Here is a 20178-nt window from a genome sequence, read left to right on the forward strand (position 1 = left end):
AAAACAGAAGCAAGGCGTCTCGCCATCTTGGCAAACCCACGATGTCCTAAGCTTTTTTTTCCTGGGAGAGGAGGCGGCAGCTGCTGTGTGTTTTGTGCATATGCACAAATTGATCGTTCTATGTGTTCTGGTCTTATCCTAGAAAAAAGTTCCGACAGCTAATCGATGAGAATAGTAATGATTAACTACTGATCTTCTCGCCCGAAAAAAAGGAGAAGAAAATCAGATTCATCTCCAGAATGATGAAAGCACTGCAGAAACACTGCTAATCTAACTACTGTTTTGCACTAACTACCTAATAAATTCAAAGGAGGGCCCGTGTGACATAGGACTGGTCAGCAGCACCCATCACAGGCCAGCTATATACAGTACAAGTAAGCCTCCAAACACCGCAAAGAGATAACTAAAATTTGAATTTAACACATCGCCAGAGTGACGGAATTCAGAAATAAGCATCAATGATCTTTGATTGGCAAATCCGCACAAATCTCATTCCTCTGTTGAGGAGACGTCAAGGGTATATCCAAACAAAGAGCATCACAAAACACTTCCAGTTTATTGAGCCACAAATCTCATTCGAAATCACATTCTATTCACCACACACCGTGGCGTATATCAAACAAGGAAAATTTATTGAGCATCACAAAACACTTCAGGTTTCAGGTCGGCTGCAAGATGCTGCAGGCTTTGCAGTTGCCACGCATTCGCTGGCATTCAAGCAGCTACAACTATAGTTACAGACTTGCGGGTAGAAAAGTCGATAATGGCTACAAAACAGAAGAAAGGTTTCTAACCACAATATTGAACTGACTTGATCACGCGTTCTGCAAGCTACTTATATAGTGCATACCAGAGAGAGTAAACGTTTCTGATGATTTGCCAGGCTGTTCGCAACACTAGCGCAAAGGAGACGATTTACATGTTTCAGTTATCTAACACACCTTCAGTAGGCTTGTGAATTGTACTCCATTTGAAACAGCTCAGCGGCCACAACTGATCATCATTTCTTCGTTTCGGTGCCGCCACGTCAGGTCACTGAAGCTGGGTGTATCAATATGGCCGCGGTGGATAAGCTCCAGGGTAAGGCGCTGCATAAGATTCAGTGAGATCATCACATTAGTTCACCGGATTAGAGGCATGAAAACGGATGGATTTATCTAAGCTCATCAAGATCTTACCAGGTGGATAAGGGGATTGTGCTGCTGATGGTGGTGGGTACGGTTGCCCATATGGCTGTGGCGGGTAAGGTTGCTGCCCATATGGTTGTGGTGGGTACGGTTGCCCGTATGGCTGCGGCGGGTACGGTTGTCCATATGGCTGTGGTGGGTGACTTGTAGGAGGACATCCCTGCTGCGGGTATGGCTGCTGAGGAGGCGGAGTTGGGTATGGCTGCTGAGGAGGCGGAGTTGAGTATGCAGAAGGAGCAGGATATGGTGCGTGGCTAGGAGCTGGATAAGCTTGGTGCGGTGGGGGTGCTGCAGCATATGCTGAAGGCGCTGGGTATGAAGCTGAGGAGGCACCATATGGCGAAGGAGCGTACTGGCCAGAAGTTTTACCTCCCATCTTGTTCTTCTGATATACACAAGAGAAAAACAATGAGGCAATGACACATCAACAGAAACAATTAAACAAAGACCAGTGATCAATCTCTCACTCACCATTGCTGAGACATCAAAGTGCATGATGAGCTTCACTTCCCCAGCAGACCTGCACAGGTTGACTTGAGTGTCAGGAAATCTGCAAGTGACAGTAGGAAAAAGGTATTACAGTACGCATATGTAACAAAACACCTACTTCATATGGCGTGTCTGGAGGGGCCATGAGGCATCATCGTAGCCACTCGTGAGCACCTTGTTCAGCGGCACCCTGCATGCAGAAACGCTCAGCAATCAGTCGCTTTACGCGGTAACAGTATAATGACTAAAATGAGCTGCATCATAAAGCACAAACCTGCAGCTGCCAATGAAGTCATCGGTGTTGATTGTGTTGCTGTTCCACACGTTGATACTCAGCTCACGGAGCCCCTCGATGAGTGGTATATGAAACTTCTCATCAAAGGACGGGTTCCTTCCCCCATCTGATTGTATTAAGAAAAAAAATAGTAAGCTTATGGAGGTCAAATATGTACAAACGTTGGAAATGTCCTTGCAGTGCACTCCACATTAATTGAAAGTCAAGGGGTGATAGCCTGCTAGATTAATAATATGTTATGAAATGCAGATCGAAGAACCTCTTGGAAAAAGTTGAGGACTTGTTCAGGTCAACTCTAGGATAGATGAGAGTGCATTTTCTATTCAGCATAGTAACTGTAAGATAGACCAGAAAAAGAACTTTCCTACAGGGAGGCCTGGATACCTTTATAAGGAATGGTTTCAGTTTCATAGAGAACAAAATAAAAGGGAATTGCACACCATACCAGTTTGCTGTATTTAAATCCTTGTCAGGATAAAGAAGGCCAAGTAGCAAATTTCAATAATAAGGATATAAAAAATGGTAACTCATTGACAATGGAAAATAGCGTTCCAGAAAATTGAATTGCTCAACTTCTAGAACCAGCTCAGCAGCCTGAGAGCATCACTTGAAACATATAGAGGTGGATGCCAAGTTGTACTACTACAAAGGAAATAAGATTCTTCAGTACAAGTAATGAGTACCACCATTGCGTACAACTTTATTCATAGGCCTTGCATCAAACAAAGTTGATAGAATATATTCTCAAAGCGACCTGGTCGAGTATCTTATGCCAATCTACTAGGGTGGCACTTTTCTCAATAGACGTGAAAGAAACAAAAAAAACCACGCAAAGGGGCATGGCATTTTCGCAAAAACTAGGATGAGTAATGGGTACCGCTAGTGCGCAGAAACATATCAATCAGGGGTTCGGCGCATCAAAACAAAGGTAGAAGAATATATTCTCAGATTGACCCGAGAATCTTATGCCAATCTAGGGTGGCATGATTCTTTTTTGACTGTAACCTAGGGTGGCAAGATTCCACCAGGAGGTGTGCAAGAAACAAAATTAACATCGTCACAAGGCACGCAATCTTCACAAAACTATTAGGAGGCAACTATGAACATATCCAATCAATGGGCTCCAAAGAGATGAAGCAATAGTCAACGATGGTGTCAGCTTCCATGAATAATGAACAGGTTCTTAGATTACTAGTGATTTTACCAAGTGTTTGTTAAGTGATTACTAGTGATTTTATCATTGACAAGAGTCCTAATGATGCGATGCAGATGTTTCAGAGAAGCAGCCCATACACCGAACAGTCATCGGCCTTGCTGTTGCAAACTATAAGTTTTTAACTGAAGATGGGAACAAGTCATCGTCGGCCTTGCTGTTCCAAACTACAAGTTTTTAACTGAACATGGGAACAAGTCATCGTCGGCCCTTGCTGTTGCAAACTACAACTGAACATGGGAACAAGTCATTGCCCTGTCAAGAAGAACGAAGAGGCAATGCTGACCTGAACTGTTCCAAACTACAGTACAGCGGATAACTCGGTGAATTCGCTCGCTACCCACAGTACAAATACCAATAATTTTGGCCGACGGCTAGGCTAGGTGGTTGAGTCTGCTGGTACACAAATTTTCAAATGCAGGCAAGCAGCCATGAAGACGTTATGTAGTGATGACAACATAGAGAAGCTGAGGCAGACAAAAAAAAAATGGTGTGGGGAGAGTGGAGGGGTTAGTTCGCGGCCCACCCTCCTCGAGAACAATAGAAGAGACAATGCTGACCTGACCTGGTCGCTCAACCACCGCGTGGTGAGGGTAGGTGCAACTACTGAGACGAATTGAGTTGAGCTGAGCATGATCATTAAACATATTAATTTGGCACCAGACTGTACAATACACTAGATAACTTGGGTGAATCCAGTTCAAACTTGGAGTGAATTCAGTTGGAATACCACCAGTTTTGGGCACCTAGGCTTGGGCAGAGTTTGCCGATGCCAAACTGGTGGAACAAATTGGGTAGTGAGTGATCCTTGCTTGTAGCAAAGTATAACTGAAGATGAGTCGTTGCTCTTCCTCGAGAAGAAAGAAGAGGCATTGCTGACATGGTCACTCACCCACCGTTGTTATAGCAGCGGCGGCGGCTCGGTTGGCGCAACTACCGAAGAGCAAATTGAGTTGGGTATGACCTCCCAAATGAACAGGCCATTGCTAGTGCTACACTTACACCCACCCTCGTCTGAAACAATGTGTGTTGGTGGACAAAGGCAGATCGAGCTGGGTACTATGGGTGAATAAGCAGATTACATTGCTGCCAGATTGATTGCACAGTGCAGTAAGTGCACTAGACCCTGAGTTCAAATGGCACCGGTTTTATGTAGTACTAGGTTTGATTTGGTGATGCACACAAACAATTTTCACTTGAAGAGCATGAGGAGTATGTGGTGACGCATAACGTCATACAGCCACGCTGCACGATAGAGAAGCTGAAGCAAACAAAAAAAAAAGGTGGAGGGGAGGCATACCTGTGCAGGTGCGGGTGCGCAGCTTGGTGTTGGCGTACTCGACGATGACGTAGGGGTCCTGGCGCGAGAAGAACTCGGTGTCCCGCAGCTTCCGGCACCCCGTCACTGCCGCAAGCAAACCAACCGTCGAAGAAAATCAGTTGAGCAAAAGGGTCTCCAGTCCAACCGCGTCGTGGAATAAATCAATCAATCGAGTGGGAACGGAGGAGGGCAAGGAGTATTCCTACCTCTGACCTCGAGGAGCAGGCCCTGGATCGACATGGGCGAGCGGGCGGGCGGGCGGTCGTCGGCGGGGGGGCGTTGAATCTTCGGCGTCGGCGGCGGGCGACAAAAGGGGGCGCGGGTTGAGGGTGAGAGAGACGAAAGCGACCTTTGCTGCTGCTATGCTTGAGGACAAAAGGCCGGGCCGTGATCCACGATTTATACTGAGACGGGGGGAGCGGTGGGGTGGGGTGCTCCTTTTTTATTGCGCGCCCGACGACGGCGGAAAGGACACGCGTTTTCTGGCGTCCCGCGTCGCCTTCCCAAAACAATAACCGCGGACGCGCTTTGCTGTCTCACAGCCACAGGCGGATTGGACGCAACCTTTTCACGCCTGGGCTCCGGCGACCTGGACCCGGCCCGCCGGGCCTGCCGGGCTTGGCGTCGCTTGCACGTGACGACCACGACGCTGCTGTTTGCTGCCCCCCGTAAAACCGCGTCGCCTGCGCGTTGGATCCGTCCATATTTCTCGCCTCGCAAGCAAAGCTGCCATATTTCCGAAGCAATGCGTGTCGTGTACGAACATGGAAATGGCAGTGCAGGGGGAGACACGGCAATGGCCGCTACCAGTATCAAACCAACCACGGCCGGCTATACGGTTTCCAAAAGGTAAATAAATCTTATACCATGACCTATCAAGTCTACAAGGGAAAAACACACGGGGTGCCTATGCAGCAGCTCCGAGATGGGCGTATCCGCTGGACGTCCTCGGTCAAGACTCAATAGTCAAGGCAAGACTCAAAACCATTGGGTGGATAATGTAGGATGCGTGCGCAAAAGCAAAACAATGGATACATGCCATGGGGGACCCGTCATGGTACGGTGCCACTGCCATGTGCGACAGTTTCCCTCCAACTCCCACAGGTTCAGAGTCGGTCAAGTCAAGTCAACCCAGCAACCTTTTTTTTAAGGGGCAAAAGGTTCTTTACTCAATCGAAACATTCTGAGGTATAAAGAACCCAGCCAAATATAGCGGTCTGCCCAAAAGCTTTGTGCAATCCGCGCTCCGCTTGTCCGGCAGCCCACCACAATCCATCTTGAGCATCTACAACCACATATTGCCTTAAAAAAATCTACAACCACACACGACAAATATGCCCCTCACACGCCCACGGACAGTGAGGACAGTGAGCGGGTACGCCTCATTTTGCTGCATCGGCATACGCGTATCTCAAATACGGCTTCTCATATCCATGCAACACATGCACGTATGTAAATGAACGTATGTACATCTTCATACTAGCAACAAATCTAGTTAAATCGGTCAAATTGTAGCATGGACGATCATTGGAGAACCAAAAGAAGTTGTCTTAATCGGACAGTTCTCTAAACATACGATAAAAAAAACTTAATTAAACAAGGAAGGGCGGAGGAAATAATCATTTCCTCGCCACCCCCTTCCCCTTGCGGTCAGCGGTGCTGCTTTCCTCGTCGGTGTAGGCGTCGGCGGCTGGAGGAGCTTGATCCGTCGCCGGAGTCGTCCGACAACTCCATGTGCTCCCCGGCAAGCCTCCGGAGCAAGCGTTCCTGCTCCTGGATGTGACTCCGTCGCCTTCGTCGACGCATCGCGCTCCGACAGCTCAGTAGCGAGCCAGAGCGCTTTGGCATTCTTCCGCCGCAACCGTCGCGCATCTGTCTCCGCTGTTGTCAGGGACCGTCGAAGGACGGACGCAATAAGCGCATCCTCGGGATCGACCGACGCGCGCGCAAGTGCCCCGCGCATCGCCCATGCGTTGCCCGCCGCCATGGCCTCCCTCGCGCGTTGCCGCTCGATCGCGCCGAGCTGCCCGCGCCTCCGACTCGGGCGTCCTCGACCGACCCGGCGCTGCGAGGGCACAAACACCCAACGATGCCTGTGGACGCTCTCATGAGGTTGAATAGACGGGGTGGCGGCGGGCGGCGTACCTAGAGTGAGGCGGAGCAGGCGGCACTCCGACCGGTGTTGCGCGCCGGACGAGAGGGCCCGGCAACGTCGCCCGCACTGTGATGACGGGCAAAGGGGGACGGCACGTCGCTCCGTGAGCTCCCACCTCTGTTGCCGCCCTGATCTAGACGGCAGCGGCGCAGAGCAATGCGGAGAGCGACCGCATCGACGTCACTCTCACCGCCGTTGGAGCCCGGAGCCGTTGTGGTCGTCGTCCATGGATCGGAGTGGGAAGAGGAGCGGACAGATCGGGAAGAGGAGAGGATGGATTGGGAAGAGGGGAGGACGGAGAGAGTAGAGTGGACTGAGGTCTAGGGTTCATTGGATAGGATCTATGTTGGGTCGGGGTGGGCCGGGCTGACGTTGCGAACGCGCCCGGACGCGCCTCTTATCCGCCCCATATTTGGGCTGGATATGAGGGGTGCCAGTCAACCCGGGCGTTGAGGCCCGTTTGAGTGGGCTGTCACTAGTAGAAAAGAGGGCTTTGGTTCAGGCCGAGTCAGCCCATTAGTCCCGGTTCAGTCCAGAACCGGGACCCATGGGGGCACTGGTCCCGGTTCGTGAGGCCAGGGGCCTTCCGGGCCTCGTGGGGACATGACTCAAATGCTCGAGAAGTAAGTTAAATCGATCATTATCCACCATATCAGCAACTTTGTTCATTTCCTGATATCAAGTAATTGTTTTCTTTGTCTGGCAGGGTTTGGAGAAAATTCACCAAAAAAGCTCCGGGACTGCCGAAAAAGCTGCAATTTAGACACCCGAAAGTAAGTACTATAGTAGCATGTTCCGCGCATCTCCTAGTGATTCAAGCGCTAGTTTCATCAATATCATTTAGCATGCTTGCTTATCAGTTTGATTGACCTCTATTTCTTGTAAAGTGGTTGTCGCAGGAACAAGGGAATGATTTCTGTGGATACTACGTTTGCGAGTCCATCCGCCACACGACCTGTGAGCGGGGCTACTCTGACGAACAATATGAAGTGCGTAAGCAATAATATTCACAATTTTATTTTATTATCATCATTTGTGTTGAGTTTCATTTATTCATATATATATGTATTGACCCTCTTCTTCAAATTAGATTTTTCGGATGCGGGATGAACTCCTACCACCAGATCGTGTGCGAGCAATTCAAGAGGAATTGGCAGCATTCTTCCTTGACCACGTGATCGCAAAAAACGGAGAATACTATGTGGACCCTGTGTTCATATATAATTAGGAGATTATATTGTAAGAGATAATTATTGTATATATGTAGCCGGTAGTGTCAGATAGATATACGAGAACTTGTTGTTCGACCAATCTCTCGGAGAAGGAGAGGTGGTCGATATCACTTTTCTCTGTATGCATATGTTCATGACGATCTTATGTTTCCTTCATTTGCTTACTAGCTAGCGTGTCTAGTCCTCTCTATACGTATATAGTACGTAGCATCGACCAAGCACGGAGATAAGAGATGACACTTCTCTCTGTTAATTAGCTAGCTAACACAATATATGAAACACCTAAATTGACCCCCCAAAACCCCCAACCCCCCCCCCCCCCCCCCCCTTAAAAAAAACAAAAACCCCAGCCCCTGAAATGCTGACGCGTGGATGCCTATCGGTCCCGGTTAGTGCCACCAACCGGGACCAAAGGCCCTCCTGCCTGGGCTCGCCGCACCGGCCACGTGGAGGCCCATCTGTCCCAGTTCGTGTAAGAACCGGGACTAAAGGGCTAGGGCATTAGTAACGACCCTTTAGTCCCGGTTCAACAACCGGGACAAAAGGCCCTTACCAACCGGGACAGATGACCCTTTTTCTACTAGTGTGTCTGGGACGAAAAATCGTGACCGATTAGTGACCGGGCAGCCCGCCCAGGCGTTTGAGAAAGGTTTAGGGTGCCCAGCTGTAGATGCTCTTACACTCACATAGGTGCTCGCATTTCATTGGATTAGTATAGGTCTACTGGCGATATGCGTTCAGTATGAGAGGAGTAATGCTCAAATCCAAGCATTGATGGGAAGCCAGAAATTTATTCCACACAAGCTTCGTAAGGAACAAAATAGGATAGCAAATCAATTGGCGGCATACAGTTGTACTGAGTGTAGCACTGCAATATGGCTACACAAAGGACCTCATGTATAGAGGAGCTTTTGACTGTAACCCTATCGTCGATAGAACTCTTTTCCCCAAAACAAAGTATGAGAGGAGTAGGATCACCGGCGAAGCTACGTGCGCGCAGAACCGTGTAGTGGCCCGCCCTGTCCAAAAGAGAAATTGGAAACTACGCATCCCCAGTCCACTTCGTCAGGCGTCAGAAGCCTCACTGAATGTGCACGAGGGGCCTGTCATTAGCCTGCCCTGTTCGAAGCCTGAATGATCCGCATTTAGCCACGCCAGGGCACAGCTGCACTGTGCACAAACTAGTTTACTTTCTTCTCCTAGTTGCACTTCAAGGCATCATCCCAAAATTCTCAATTCCAATTTTCCTATACGCTCCTTCAAAAAAGAAAAATCCTATAGGCTATAGTTATCTGAAATTCACAGTACCAATTTGGTAGCATGAATAGGTCAATCGATTATTGCTTGTGAAGTTTTCAAATTTTGTAATTTATGTATTAAATAACTCGCCATGGGTAAGGCCAGTCAGAGAAGAATTGATTTGGTTTCAAAAGAAAATGAGATGGTTCAGCTTTGCGATGGTTTTCAAAATAACCGGGCCTCGTAGTATTGAAGTTGTATAGTTCAGTTTTTGTGTGTGTGTGTGTGTTCTCCTTTAGACTGACCTACCCAACTATTTCTTTATAGCTTGGCCAATGAGTAGGATGTATGTGCATGTATTCGTAGGGTTGAGATCTTATATATGTGTATGTTGAGCATTGGTGTTTCTACTGTGGGTTTCGAAAGAAAAGAAAAAACACACTAGTACCACATAAGATTGTGTGGGCTACCATTAAGCATCAGAGGCCCATTGAGTACTAATGATAATAAAAGGCTTTGGGCTTCATTTTGACTATTAGAATTAAAATAAATGAGGCCCACGTGCTGGAACCTAGGCCCACCTCACGTCTCTCCCTTAATTACCATCTCGCTTCTTCTCAAAAAAATATTACCATCTTGCTTTGACGGGAGTTCCTATTCGCGTTGTTAGCGCTGCGGAACCTAACCAACACCCACTGCAACGCTCAGTGGCCGGCCCATTTTTACCATTTTTCTCCCTTTAAATCCCCCAAAAAGGTGTGCAGACCATGATTTGAACCGTAATGGTCCAGTTTAAAGAACAATGACTGACCAAGTCGTCCATCATACCAGACATACTACTATCATTTTTTTTATTCTTAAAATGCAACCCACAAAAAATGCAGTTGTTATCCCTTTTTTTATTCATGATGGTTCACTGGTTCAACCGTTGACGTTTGAATAAATACGAAAAAATCTAAAAAAATCATAAAATTCGAAAAAGATCATGAATTCAAAAAATTCATGGATTTTAAAAATTAGTTCACAAACTTAAAAAAACACAAATTTGAAGAAAAGTTAATTGACTTTGAAAAATGTTCATTGTTTTTGGGAAAAAAATTCATAAATTTTGAAAAAAAGAAATCTCAAACTTTAAAATTGTTTATCAAATTTAAAAAAAGTAAATCGAATTTTTTAAAAAATCTAATCAATTTTAAAAAATTTATTGACTTTGAAATAATTTCATTGAATTAGGAAAAGTCCCTCGATTTTTAAAAATTTCAAAATTTTGGAGAAAGTTCACTGATTTTGAAAAACATGTTCATGAATTACAATAAAAGTTCATGGATTGGGGGGGGGGGGGAAAAGGTTCATCGGTTTTGAAAAAAAATCATGAATTTGAAAAGAATCCACAGATTTAAGAAAAAACAAATAACAAATAAAACCTCTGGAGGAAAAACCACGAACTGAAGAAAAAGATAAAAGAAATAAAAAGCATGTATTTCACAACGCGTGGGATAGCCTAGTGGTTTGTGCGCTTTCCTTCGAATGCAGAGGTTGCGAGTTCGAAAGCAAAGTTCATATCAATAATATCCATGCTCTTGCATTCCTTGACTTATTTTCTCTCGGGTCTCATGCAAAAAGAGCAAAGTAAATGACTGCAAGCTAGCTCCTAGATTCTTCATCTCCTCTTCGGTTCTCCTCCATCGGCTTCATCATCTCCCTATAAGAGGACAATGAACTTTATGGCTGCTCCAGACACCTATGTGTTGAGTGATTTTTTTATTATTCTTCCATCCAATTGTTTCTTCAAGGCCCGATTCTCCATATTTCTTGTGTTTCTTTGATAAAATTATATTATTATTTTTAGGGAAACAGCAGGACTCTGCTGCATATTTTTATTGATTTTTTAAAAGAGTACAAAGAATTATGTCCAGAAAAAAAGGAACATACATCAAACAAACAAACAAAACTAGGAAAATAAAGGAGACAACAAATACAACAGCACAATTACAAGTTATCTAAAGGATTTGATGCATGTTTCAAATCCACTGTATTCCTTCCTCTTGACTATGTAGGTGATCCATTTGAGTTCTTCTTTTAGCTTCTTTCTGCATCTGTATATGCTTGGCGGTATATGTTGGAAAATGTAATCATTCCTAGTTGTCCAGATTGCCCAACAGGTTAGGATGATAATCTCCATCGCATATGGCACGTTCAAGAGTTGCTTGTGGTTGCAAATTTCTTCCTGGATGCATGTATGTGCTGGTAGCCAGTTGGTGCAAATGTTGTTCCAACACAATTGTGCAAATCGACAATGAAAGAAAAGGTGATCCCTCATCTCAACGGCTTTTAGGTTGCACATGACACAAGAGTAATCATGCAAAAAGAAACATTTTCTCTGCAAAAGGGCCCTGGTGTTAACCCTATCATTGATTAATAGCCAAAAGAATATCTTGTGCTTAAGTTGACTGGTATGACCTCTGGGGCAATGGCTGGTATGACCTCTGGGGCAATGGTCAAAGTGGTATAAGCTGTGGATACCTTGTATGTTACCTATCCAGGTGCGAATTTCCATGTGTCATGATCTTCATTAAGATTCAGGTCTTGTAGGCATTGCTCTAGCTGTAAATATTCTTCATAGGCCTCCTCGGAGATTGGTAGATGGAAGTGATCTAAAACATCCTTAGTATGGAATATCTCATAAACAGAGATCTATTGTTGTTTGGAGGATGAATGTAAATGTGGCCATAACTGAGACTTAGGTTTTTCATCCCAGGCGTCTTGCCAGAATCCAAGTGTTTTTCCATCTTGAGGAATGCAAGTAACATGGGACTTGTATGTGTTTAATAAGTTTAGACAATCCCTCCACCATAAAGAACATTGGAATATGTCAGATGATGGTACCCCTATTGATAATAAACTTCCCAAATAAGATGTACCCAGGGAATATCAGAGTGGTTAAGGAACTTGTGCATCATCTTCATTAGCAAGCAGGTGTTCTGAGTGTGTAAATTAAGAATTCCAAGTCCTCCTTTATCCTTTGGCCTACAGATCATGTCCCAAGCAGCAAGAGGTGGGTTCTTTTTTTTTCCAAATCTTTGCCTCTCCAAAAAACATGCCTTCTGTATTTATCAATTTGCTCAATGATGCCTTTATAAAGAAGGAGACAACTCCTGAGAAAGGTGGGCAAGGATGAGAGAACTTCATTCACCATGAGCAGCCTGCCATCATAGCTTAAATATTGAGAGCAAATGGCCAGCCTTTTTTGTATTCTCTCAATAATGTACATGAAGAATTCCATTTTTGGGTTAGTGAAGCCCAGTGGTGTGCCTAGCTAGATGAAAGGGAATGTTCCAATAGCACATCCCAACAGAGTAGACTGATGTTGCACTGCTTCTCCAGAGACAATGATTAGGAGGAAGCTGGATTTGTAATAATTAACCTTAAGGCTAGAGGCCTTTGAAAATAGGTGGACTAGGCTCTGCAGCTGTTGAAGTTTGCTGGGCAGGCAGACATAAAATCAAGGTGTCATCTGCATATTGCAGTATGGGAAAGTCAGGCCAAGAGGTGGAGCTGAATGGAGGTGTAATGACCCCTCTGTTCTTTGCATCATTTAGAATAGATTGCAAGAAGTCGACTGCTAGAACAAACAGTAAAGGTGATAGTGGGTCTCCCTGTCTGACACCCCTTCTGCATTTAAACTGTGACCCAGGGATGCCATTCAAAAGAACAGATGAGGTGGTTGTCTCCAGAATCTGCTTAATCCAAGATCACCATTTCATTCCAAAGCCCTTTTGCTTAAGGATTGCTAAGATCATGCCATGTTCTATCTTATCAAAAGCCTTTTCAAAGTCTAGTTTAAGAACCACAGTTGGTTGTGTACTTTTGTGACATTGGAACATGTACTCATAAGCCCATCCTATGTAGTCTTGTATGGTTCTGGTTTTTAAAAACCCATACTGATTGACATGAACTAGTTCCAATATAACTGATTGAAGTCTGTTAACAAGGAGCTTGGTAATAAGCTTGATCGTGCAGCTTAAAAGGGAAATAGGCATGTAATCATTGACAGTGTTTGCCCCTTCCTTTTTAGGGATAAGAGTGATGAAGGAGTTGTTGATACTATGCAAACAAAGGTGTCCTTTTTAAAATTGCTGACATAGGTCATAGAAGTCCTGTTGTATAATATGCCAACATTTTCTGATAAAATGGTATTAAACCCATTAGGTCCAGGTGCCTTGTTTGTTGGTAGATCCTTGATCACAGCATCGATCAATTTCTTCTTTGGTAAATGGAACCTCAAGAAAGGAGGGATCCTGATGAGTGGGAAGTAGGTCAAGTAGGTGAGCAGGTATGTCAAAGTTTTCAGATTGGCCAAGCCTTTCCTTAAAAGCTTCATGCAAGAGCGTTGCTTTCCCATCATGGTCAGAAACTTCCACACCATCTTGGGGTTAACAGTTGTATACACGAGGCCTAAATTATGATTTTGCACCAGCCCCCAAGTCTTCTGTTGCGTGGTTTTGCTTCCACTAACCCCCAAATTCACCTACTACTACATTCACCCGCAAAAAGAAGAAGAAAAAAATCACCTACTGCATTAGCTTAATATGTTAATTCAAACCTTGACGCTCACAATGCACACATTTCAACCATGCTGAGGCCCATCAAAGCTGGTGAGACGTCGTCTTAGCCTCCGCTGAGCAAAGCGTGGCTGCCAACTTAGATTAAACCCGGCTTGCAACCGTGGAAGCTAACCAATGGCTTCAATTCAATCCTTTTCCACGCTCCTGTATGAACCCCCTCCTATAAATTCAAGGTAGGCACGCCAAAAATCCGCAATGATACGATAGATAATGACGCGCTCGCCGCTCGCACACTCTTCCGAAATATAACGAATAGTCTTTGAAAACTTTCGTTAATTTCCAGACGGAGTACCCACACGAGGCCTACCCCGTCCGTGAAAGCTGGTTAGTTTTCTCCCTGCATGATTAGACAAAGCAATTTCGAAGCTTCTAAACAGGACTACAGGAGCCTTCTTGCGTTCGTTTTCACCGGAATTATTCCACGTTGTACGTTCACACCACGGCTCCTCATTCATGGAAGTTCACTAGTGCTATATATCTAACTTGCAGTCGTTTCTCGTTGCACATGTGCTGATCGAGAAGATCTGCCATGGCTGCTGCGGCGTTGCTCCTCGTGGCCGCGCTCGTCGCCCTTGGCTCCGGCCATGGCGGCGAGGCCTTCGACCCCAACCCTCTCCAGGACTTCTGCGTCGCCGACGCCACGTCCAAAGGTAAGAAACACTGGCCGTGCTTATCCTTCTGGTTTCTGCTCCCTCCGTTCTAATTTACACGGTGCAACGCTTTTCGATATTCAACTTTGACTGATAATTTGACTAATAAGGCTCAAGTTATTTCTTGCGAAGAGAAATTACATCAAAAGTTCCAATTGTGTTTTTCTTTTTCGAGAAAACAATGGAATAGTTTTTATGCTGCACTGCTTACTCCCTCTGTTTGAAATTAATTGAATTATTAGTTTTGTCCTAAGTTTAACTTCTTGGAGTTTGACAAAGTTTATAGAAAAATACACCAACATCTATCACACAAAATATGTATGTACTATGCAGTGCGCGTGAATGGGTTATCGTGCAAGGACCCGGCCGCCGTGGTGTCCGACGACTTCTTCGCCGGCGCAGACAAGCTGCGCGACGAGGTGAGCGAGCGCTACGGGTTCTCAGCGCTGACCGTGCAGATCCCGGGCCTTAACACGCAGGGCCAGCGTTACGCCCGCGTCGACCTTGCACCGGGGGCCATCTTCCCGCCGCACTACCACCCCAGGGCGGCCGAGACGGCCCTGGTGCTGGAAGGCTCCGTCTACTTTGGGTTTGTCTCCTCCTACCCGGACAACAAGCTCTTCTCCAAGGTGCTCCACAAGGGCGACGTGTTCGCCGTGCCGCAGGGTCTCATGCACTTCCTCTACAACAATGGCACCGCCCCCGCCACGCTCTACGCCAGCCTCAGCAGCCAGAACCCCGGGCTGGTGCTCCTAGCTGACGCGCTCTTCGCCGGGGCACTCCCGGACGATCTCCTAGCCAAGACGCTCCTCACGGATAAGCACACCGTGGACAACATCCGGGCAAACTTTCGGCCGTCTTGAATGCTTGTTCCAATCTCCTAGTAATTTATCGCATTTTCTCAGGCATAGTAGTCTCGATGTGTTTATTTGTGATAAACATTTGCAACGGAATTTAAAATAAAAATACTGTGAGTAATATTCCATCACGCATACGACCTTTTCCGGTGCAAGTATCATAATATATAGTATCATGAAGTAAAACTTAAGAAAGAAAAAAAGATGATGTGGCACTGGAATTGAGGATTGAGAGAATATTCTGATATCATACCTGGAAATGAGAGAAGTAAACAAGAAGATTATATCCACAACTTTGTATTGAATTTTACAATTATAAATTAAATGACATGTCATTCACGAAAAAAAATGTGAAATATGATAGTAGTGCATGATATTATGCAATGTGAATGTAGTAAGTTCTAGCACATGGTACTATGCATTGTGAGTGGCCTAAGGCCATAAGATTTGCACACCCATATTTGGATAAAACTATTTTTTTCGGGTGGATAAAACTAATCTTAACATTTGTTTAGACTCTAAATGAAGCAATACCTCCCAAGCGGTGTACAAGTGTGGGCTTTTGAGGAGGAGCAAGCGAAGGAGGAGGCTTCCCTGATCGCCGAGGAGGAGGATCCCCGTTATTATGGAGACGTTTCGATCACTGCCCTCAACCGTCAAGCCAAAATAGTGGCGTTGACTGGGACGTGGGCGTCTGTTTGGTCACTCTTGATATTTTTTTTGGCACGCCCAGCTTGCCATGCCCGCACTCCCTCCATATGATTCAACGCCAAATTGTTGGTGAAACCAAGGCAGGCAATTTGGTCACCAACTTTTTGGTCGGCCCATGATTTGACGGGGCGAACGTGGGCAGCAACCAAAGAACCCCTATGCGTCGCCAGCGGCGCACGAGGATCCTTCCCCTCGATGAGTACCCAGATTGGAATCCCAAAACACACTCCATTGTGTGGGATATCTGGCATGTGCCGATCCTGTATGAGACGGAAGAGAGACCTCGCTGACCCAGCTCATATCAGCGCCCACATGTTGCTGATTGGACGACGACGATGGCGACCGTGATGCGATGCCACTACGAGGTCACCGTCTGGTACCTCGCCTAGTTTTTAGTTAGGATTAGTTTATACATACTATTTATGTTCAACTTGTTTAATTTCATCCTTTGGTTGTAAATACATGATACTTTGTTTGAATTATGTCTGTTTCGCTTCAATTTCATCCGTGCTTCTGAGCGGTCGTTTGAAATGAGCCGGACATTTGGTTGGATGGTTGACGCCTCGCCCGCTTTCCACGGACATGCCCGCAGACATTTGGTGATCCGCGTTGCCCTTATTTAGCAGGAGCAATAGGGTCGGCCTGTTCCTTCCATTCTTCTAGTCCAATTCTTGATACCCCCGGATCAACTCCTCCCCCACCAGGACTAGGACTGTATATAGATGATGAAATAAAAACGAGAAGTGTCCATATTCCTGAACTTCCCAGCAAGGTTTTGACCCATCTCTGGTTTCCACGGGGCTGTATGTAACTAAAACTGATAGAAACTGGATTGGTTCTCATCGCCCAATGAACCGACCGATCCATGGAGGAAACCCAGCTTCTCATCGATTCCATACAACAATAAAGAGAGAGCATGACATCACTTTATTTTGTTGAATTCCTAAATCAGCAGTGAAAAAAGAAAAAGGGAAGGACCCTGAACATCTGAATCCACATCAACTGCATTATAGAGGCCCCCAACTACATCTGAAATCATAAAAGGGGAAAAAAAGGATATTGACCAGACTACATCTGAAATCATAAAAGGGAAAAAAAAAAGAAATTGACCAGAGTGGGATTTGAACCCACGCCCTTTCGGACCAGAGCCTTAATCTGGCGCCTTAGACCAACTCGGCCATCTGATCTCTGTTGTGTTCTTTTCTCGAGCGGCCCCTTAGTGAGATTGTGTGCCAACTGCCAAACCGCCCAAACCATTCAAGCATCTCTTGGATACTCAGATCGTGAGCTTGGCACAGACCGGAGGTATTTGCAAAATCAGATCTAACTTCCCAACGGCCTGGATAGAGTACGTATCTGCTTGTCAATAGGAGTGTGGTGCCTGGTTGAGCTGAGCAGCAGAAGCAAGCTTGAGAGCTAAAAGCGGAGCTCTGGCTTCCGCGTCAAGATGAGAATCAACGGCATGCAGTGATCATAATTAACATTTGTTCTGTGATATTCTTTCTCATTTGCAGATGTATAAACCTGTTGGTTGTAGATCAGTTCTGATGGTGCTCCCAGGAAGGAGCGCTTGTCAAAGTGTTGGCAGATGCATTTGGTCCTTGTACAAGTGGATGCGCCGCAAAATATAGTACTCCCTCCAATGCATAATAAGTTGTTTTAGTTTGAACCAAAACCACGAGCTTCCCTGATTTATTTCAAAGGGCCTGTCATTCTTAGCCTTCCATAAACACCTAGACAAGTCATTAAGTTGCACATAGAAAAATATACATGCATAGTTTCTCTAATTCTTTCATTGTCACTGAACTGATAATAATACACCATGCTATGAAACTGTGGTTGATGGCTATGAAGATAACACCTCGGCCCTAAGAACTGAGCAGGCAAACAGCTAGCAAGTGCACACACCTCGGTGCTACTTTCGCAAGCTGGTCATTCCATGAGATGAAAACCAGAACGAGTAGTAGGTCCAACGTGAAACATCAGCCATTACACCAGTGTCGAATCAGATTTATCCTTACACATTACATCAGAACAACATCAGGTTATGTCTTCTTAGGTGTTCCACCAATATATACATTCAGCAACGACTACCACAGGAACCAAAAAAAGGCAGTTGACCATCAGCTTTCGGCGCGAAATCCTTCTATCTAGCTTATTCCCCTCGCTACTATGTGTGTTGTACAACAATGCTTTGCTTGCCTACTACCCTAACACTACTACAGGGCAACTCATTCACTCTACAAAGCCGGTCACACGCTCCTGCTTAACCGACAACCACCCCCGCGTCTTCATGACGGTTGTTGCCCCTGAACCTCAGCCCGACGTCGTCGTTGTCCTGATGATCTAGAGGGATCAGCTCAAGGTCGTCTTCTAATGAACCTGGAGTCTCATCGGGCTCGTTCGACCGGCGGGAGTCCTCGCCAAAGTTGTGCAGCCTCCGGCCAATGAGATAGCGGTCATCCCTGATGGAGTTGTGGAGGTTGGTGAACCAAACGTGGAACCTCTTGCCGCAGAAGAAGAGCGTGCTGAATATCAGGCACCCGAGCCAGGCAAAACGGTAGACTGCTGAGTTCACAATCAGTGGGTAGCCCAGCACCGGGAACACACCCCTTGCGAGGACGTATGGGACACAGAGAGCAGTAAGGAGCTTCGTGATGATGGGGGTTATGATTTCGTGCAGGACCCATAGACCTTTCAAGCGTGAGAAGCCATCCTCTCTTACTCTCTCAAACTTCATCCTCCAGCTTTCATCAACCAAAGGTGCCATTTGATCCAGCATCACCTGCAAAGAGTACCCAAGAAAAACAATCAACAAAACAATACGAACGTTCATGTAGGCGCCTACCCATGGTTATAAATAAGTTTATCCGGTTAAATGGTTTAAAAGTAACTGCAAAGTCATTGAGGGCTTAAGTAGAGCAGAAAGGATCAGAGATTTGCAATCTTACCAGCCTGGTCCAAATTTTCAAGAATATTAATCCAAGTGCCCAATCCTGATACAGCAGAAAAACTGGGCTCTCGTCAATAGGAACCCTCATGGGTACAATCACCAGCAGCTCAAAAAGGAGTCCAATCAGCACGGGGATAACGAAGATCTGGAAAGAACATTATTCATGGTTAGACACTAGTGTACAGGCCTTGTCAATCATAGACCACGCTTACGCTTACAAATGCAAAATGAGATACTTGGAACAAGCTCAGTCCAGATGAATTACCCATATTGACAGGAGAGCGGAACTCTTCAGGACAATAGAGCACCACTTGCAGATCTGTTGTACCAGGAAGCCCAGACGTCGTGATCTAATGTAGTCAACTGCATATCTGGTTCCAGCTGCTGCACTCCAGATAATATAGCAACCGATGCTAAAAGAGAACAGATCTGATCAAGAGACAAGAAAACCACAAGTTTAGTGAAGCATCACTATATTAACCTCGTAAATATGAAACTTATATAGCAGACGAGGGAAGGTAAGCAGTACTCAAAAGCAAATTACCATTGCACTTGATGCCATGTGTGATTGGCAGGCGGGGAACAGCCTCAAAAACTAGACGGCCAAGTGAGATAGGAATAACAATCATTCCAGCATTGAATATGAGTAGCGTCATCCATGCCAGTATAAGCAAGAGTATGATGCGGAGTGCAAAACTGTACCTTCAAAAGGTAAAAGAATTATTAAGTGGACTTAACCAGTGATAAAATTTAGTGATAGCATAATATATACTAATACAAGAGAGAATTTCTTGCTCCCAGAGCACCATGGAGCCCAATTTAAAAAAAAGTGAGATTTTTAAGTTTCAAACAATCCTGAAAAAAAACATGGGCTTTCATAGGAAATAATATATGTGCTAGAAATACAGGTTTTTTTCTGTGTAGCTCACACCAAAACATATTTCATCATGAAAATTTACAGGAACGTGGTACGCATCTCTATGTACATTAAACTTCAAAATCTGTCGGGCTCCATGGAGCCCCAGGATCCAAAGCAATTTCTGTGCTTATACTGATTACTTAACATATATGCTAGATTTCTCTAAAGGAGGAGGGAGGGGACTTCAAGAAAACACTTGTAAAATTTAAAGGCAGAGTTTATAGTCTTAAGAATTTGTTAGAAGAAAAATAATTCAATCACACTCCAAACTGTTTTACTTTTGATATAAGACATAATCTTCTTTTGTTCAGGTTAAAAATGATGTAAGAAAG

General features: G+C 45.3%; 3 protein-coding genes and 1 non-coding gene across 8 annotated transcripts in view; 1 reads left to right on the forward strand and 3 right to left on the reverse strand.

Moving 5' to 3' along the window:
* Positions 1–613: 613 nt before the first annotated feature.
* On the reverse strand, positions 614–5010 carry LOC109736246 (uncharacterized). Its single transcript, XM_020295460.4, has 7 exons — positions 4712–5010; positions 4485–4589; positions 1951–2077; positions 1795–1866; positions 1659–1707; positions 1179–1572; positions 614–1088 (listed from the first exon to the last, which is right to left on the reverse strand). Exons 1-7 carry the CDS (start codon positions 4743–4745, stop codon positions 1051–1053), a joined length of 819 nt encoding a protein of 272 aa, XP_020151049.3. The 5' UTR covers positions 4746–5010; the 3' UTR covers positions 614–1050.
* Positions 5011–13953: 8943 nt separating this feature from the next.
* LOC109736243 (germin-like protein 5-1) lies at positions 13954–18200 on the forward strand. 3 transcript variants are annotated; one of them, XM_020295455.4, is made up of 3 exons: positions 13954–14182; positions 14279–14406; positions 14740–18200. In XM_020295455.4, exons 2-3 carry the CDS (start codon positions 14286–14288, stop codon positions 15267–15269), a joined length of 651 nt encoding a protein of 216 aa, XP_020151044.1. In that variant the 5' UTR covers positions 13954–14182; positions 14279–14285; the 3' UTR covers positions 15270–18200. The 3 variants fall into 3 exon arrangements, with proteins under 3 accessions (XP_020151044.1, XP_020151043.1, XP_045087049.1); XM_020295454.3 differs by having other exon boundaries at positions 13957–14080; positions 14246–14406; XM_045231114.2 differs by having other exon boundaries at positions 13957–14080.
* On the reverse strand, positions 17081–17161 carry TRNAL-AAG (transfer RNA leucine (anticodon AAG)). The gene has a single exon. It is a non-coding gene; the product is annotated as a tRNA-Leu (tRNA).
* Positions 17939–20178, reverse strand: part of LOC109736242 (probable E3 ubiquitin ligase SUD1) — a 28839-nt gene continuing 26599 nt past the window's right edge. For 2 of the 3 annotated variants that reach the window (XM_073505478.1, XM_020295452.4), the window contains 4 exons: positions 19472–19629; positions 19193–19356; positions 18926–19072; positions 17939–18759 (listed from right to left, as the gene is read on the reverse strand). In XM_073505478.1, the coding sequence (XP_073361579.1) occupies positions 18241–18759; positions 18926–19072; positions 19193–19356; positions 19472–19629 (988 nt within the window). In that variant the 3' untranslated portion in view covers positions 17939–18240. The remainder of the gene's footprint in view (positions 18760–18925; positions 19073–19192; positions 19357–19471; positions 19630–20178) is intronic. The other variant, XM_020295453.4, reaches the window with a different exon arrangement.

This window comes from Aegilops tauschii, chromosome 7 (genome assembly GCF_002575655.3).
Source record: "Aegilops tauschii subsp. strangulata cultivar AL8/78 chromosome 7, Aet v6.0, whole genome shotgun sequence".
NCBI lineage: Eukaryota > Viridiplantae > Streptophyta > Magnoliopsida > Poales > Poaceae > Aegilops > Aegilops tauschii.